Raw genomic sequence first — 3,788 nt, forward strand, 5'->3', positions numbered from 1 at the left:
ATGTAATATCGACAAACATGTTCATTGTTATTGTTTTACAGCCCCCTAAAAACTGTTTCCCTTATTTTAAATAATGCCACTAATACAAAATCACACCTCAACGAACATTCCTGGGGCGGTGTTGAACGCTGCTCTCCCTTTCGGCAAGTTAAATGTATGCCACGAGAACGCCCAGAGTTTATGCGCTAAAAAGTCAGCCAAGTTAGATGAAGTAAAGGATCTCCTACGCGATTCCAAAATATCGGTTGCCTGCTTCTCCGAATCATGGCTTTCATCGAGGAATAGTGATCGTAGCATAGCCATCCCTGGTTTTAACGTTGCTAGAAACGACCGTGGCTATCATCGTGGAGGAGGAATTGTAGTTTATTACAAGAAGGACTTACCTTGCACTACGGTTTTCACCACCCAACTGTCAACGTCATCAGAGGATAAAACAGAATGTTTGGCTGTTGAGTTTCGATTAGGTGACGATAAAATCCTGATCGTCGTTGTATATAATCCCCCGGAAAATGATTGCTCTTGCTTTCTTAGTGCCAAATTGGCCGATTTTGCTGCTCGTTACGAAAATATCCTGCTTATTGGAGACTTTAACGTCAATTTGTCCCAGCCAAGTAGGAGACAGGCGCAATTCAAATCCATGCTAACAAGCTTCGCCATGTCCTCTATCGGCGGAGAACCCACGTTTTTTTATAGAGATGGTTGTTCGCAGCTGGATTTGTTTATAACAAGCTGCAGCGATAAGGTTCTGCGTTTTAATCAGGTAGGCTTCCCTGGACTGTCACAACACGACCTCATTTTTGGCTCTCTGGACTTTGATGCGAGGTGTCTTCAAAGGATCGATACGTATCGAGATTATATCAACTTCAACCCTGCCACACTGCAGAACGCTATCCTTTCCGTTCCCTGGGATACTTTCTTTGCGACTCACGATCCAAACGAGCTGGTCGATTTCTTCAACTCTAAAGTAAAGCAAATTCATGACGATTACATTCCTCTTCGCACAGTCAAGGCAAACAAATCAACCAACCCGTGGTACAACAATGAAATTCGGAAAGTTATGTTAGAACGTGATTTAGCGTACGCAGACTGGATCAGAGCACCAATAGAAGCTAAGGATGAAGCACGTCAACGGTATATCGTCCTGAGAAATAGCACAAATACAGAGCACCAATAGAAGCTAAGGATGAAGCACGCCAACGGTATATCGTCCTGAGAAATAGCACAAATACGATGGTATCGGCGGCAAAAACGCGCCATTTAAATCGTCTTTTGGATGATCATATCCCGTCAGACGTTCTTTGGAAGCGACTGAAAAGTATTGGAGTGGGTAAAAATAAATCATCAACTGTGTGTGAGTTCCATCCTGATGAAGTGAATCGCACATTTTTGTCTAGCTACATCTAGAGCGATAATTACAGTGAGCGGAGAAGATCGATGCCAGACTCGCCTTACAGTTTCTCCTTCCGTCCAGTGGAGTCATGGGAAGTGGTGAACGTAATATGCAGCATTACTTCAAATGCAACCGGTCTGGATGGTTTGCCGATTAAATTCATGAAAATAATCCTGCCCTTAGTTGTCCAACAAATTACATATATGTTTAACCGCATCATTGAGACATCATCCTTTCCATCTTGCTGGAAGCAGGCCAAGATTATTCAACTACGCAAGAAACCGCATTTGAGTGCTCTGTCAAATCTCAGGCCTATCAGCATCCTATGTGCCCTGTCAAAGGCATTCGAAAAATTGCTGAAGCAGCAGATGTCATCATTTATTACGGATAATAACCTGCTATCAGATCATCAGGCTGGTTTCCGTAAAGGGCAAAGCATACAAACAGCAGCGGTTCCTGTTTACGATGATCTAGCAAAAACGCTCGACAAAAAAGGGTTCAGCCATACTGCTCTTGTTGGATTTCTCCAAAGCCTTCGACACAATCCCCCACCGAAAACTTTGCTCGAAGCTGGAAACTCAGTTCAACTTCGCCGTTTCTGCTGTTAATTTAATCGAGTCATATCTGTAGCGTCACCATCAACATCATCATCATCATCACTATCTTCGTCGCGTCGATGGTTGGTGTGACACTCAGAGCACTACGATGAACGTGCTACATTCGTCGCGTCGATGGTTGGTGTGACACTCAGAGCACTACGATGAACGTGCTACATTCATTTTATATAGGACACACTATTGTTTGTTATATCATTCGATATTCTTTCTACCAATCCACACACAAAACCGATCTATTGAACACTCATATAATTTTAATAAATCCAAACCAATTAGTCTTAGCCTGCTACTCAAACGGAGCACATCTTTTTATGAGAAACTGCCCAATCAATTTGATAGCACGCTAAAGTGGTGACCCCGACGTGATCGGGCCGAAAATCGCTGATCTTTCTTTTTGACTACGGGTACCGCGAATCGCCAGTTCGAAGTAGTTTTACGGTCGGTTAGTGCAAACGCAAAATGACGACGGAGGACAATAAAACCATCGTTGAGTCGATACACGCGCCGCGGCTCAATCCGCCCAGCATGGCCGACACGAGCATCGAGACATATTTCATGTCGCTCGAATTCTGGTTCGCTGCATCGGGAATCGGATCCCATCCTCAGCAGGATTCCCGCAAGTATAATATCGTGATGGCACAAGTGCCACCAAACAAATTGTCCGAGCTCCGGTCGATTATCGAGGCCACTCCTGCTGCCGAGAAGTACACTTACATCAAAGCGAAGCTGATCGAGTACTTTGCCGATAGTCAGCAACGCCGTCTGCAACGTGTTCTGTCCGACATGCCTCTGGGGGATCTAAAACCCAGTCAACTCTACAATGAGATGAAACGGGTGGCTGGCGATTCCCTCGGGGACAAGGTGTTGCTAGACCTGTGGGCGCCCAGACTGCCGCCACATGCACAAGCTGCGGTAGTTGCTTCAAAGGGAAACGCGGCAGACAAAACCACCATCGCCGACGCCATTGTGGATTCAATGGGCCTACGAAAAATTAACGTCGTCGAATACAATGGACAAAATTCAGCGATGGCGTCCTCCAGCGTTATGGAAACTGCAGCCATCGATCCGATCCAAGAGTTGAAACGTGAGATCGCTGAGCTCACCAAACGACTCGAAAAAGTGCTGCCCGGTCAGAGGAATGCTCGCGGTCGGTCTCGTTCACATTCTCGTGTAGCTGAGCAGCGAAATTCTTGTCGCGAGAGAGAACCATCAGTAGGATTGTGTTGGTACCATCGAACGTTCGGAAACGATGCCCGCCGGTGTCGCAAACCCTGCTCCAACGGCCGGCAGTCCTCGTCCAACCAGCAATGACGCCATATTACTGGTCCTGTGGGGGAAATTAGTGAAGTTTCCAACACAGCCGCAATCTATCGCCTAAAAATTTCAGACTCTTCTACATCTATGCAATTTCTCATCGATACCGGCGCTGACGTGTCTGTGGTGCCGATAAATATGAAATCAGACAAAGTGAAACCATCAGCAGTTAAATTGTACGCCGCAAATGGGACTGCTATTGAAGTGTACGGTGAGGTGTTGATTAAAGTTAATCTCGGTCTCCGCCGCGAGTTTTTGTGGACTTTTATTATCGCCGATGTTGCGTCGGGCATAATCGGAGCAGATTTTATACGCAACTTTGATCTGTTGATCGATTTGAAACGAAACCGCCTTATAGACAATACTACTCGCCTCGAGTCGGTCGGTTCCCTCACTCTCACTAGCGACTATTCAATAAAGACTTTTGGTGCCGTGTCACTATATGCCAGCATACTGGCAGAATTCCC

General features: G+C 45.8%; 1 protein-coding gene across 1 annotated transcript; it reads left to right on the forward strand.

Moving 5' to 3' along the window:
• The first annotated feature begins 2,466 nt into the window (after window positions 1-2,466).
• Window positions 2,467-3,318, forward strand: LOC129728581 (uncharacterized). Its single transcript, XM_055687028.1, has one exon. The coding sequence runs from the start codon at window positions 2,467-2,469 to the stop codon at window positions 3,316-3,318; it is 852 nt and encodes a 283-aa protein (XP_055543003.1).
• The last annotated feature ends 470 nt before the right edge of the window (window positions 3,319-3,788 follow it).

This window comes from Wyeomyia smithii, chromosome 3 (assembly GCF_029784165.1).
Source record: "Wyeomyia smithii strain HCP4-BCI-WySm-NY-G18 chromosome 3, ASM2978416v1, whole genome shotgun sequence".
NCBI classification, from domain to species: domain Eukaryota; kingdom Metazoa; phylum Arthropoda; class Insecta; order Diptera; family Culicidae; genus Wyeomyia; species Wyeomyia smithii.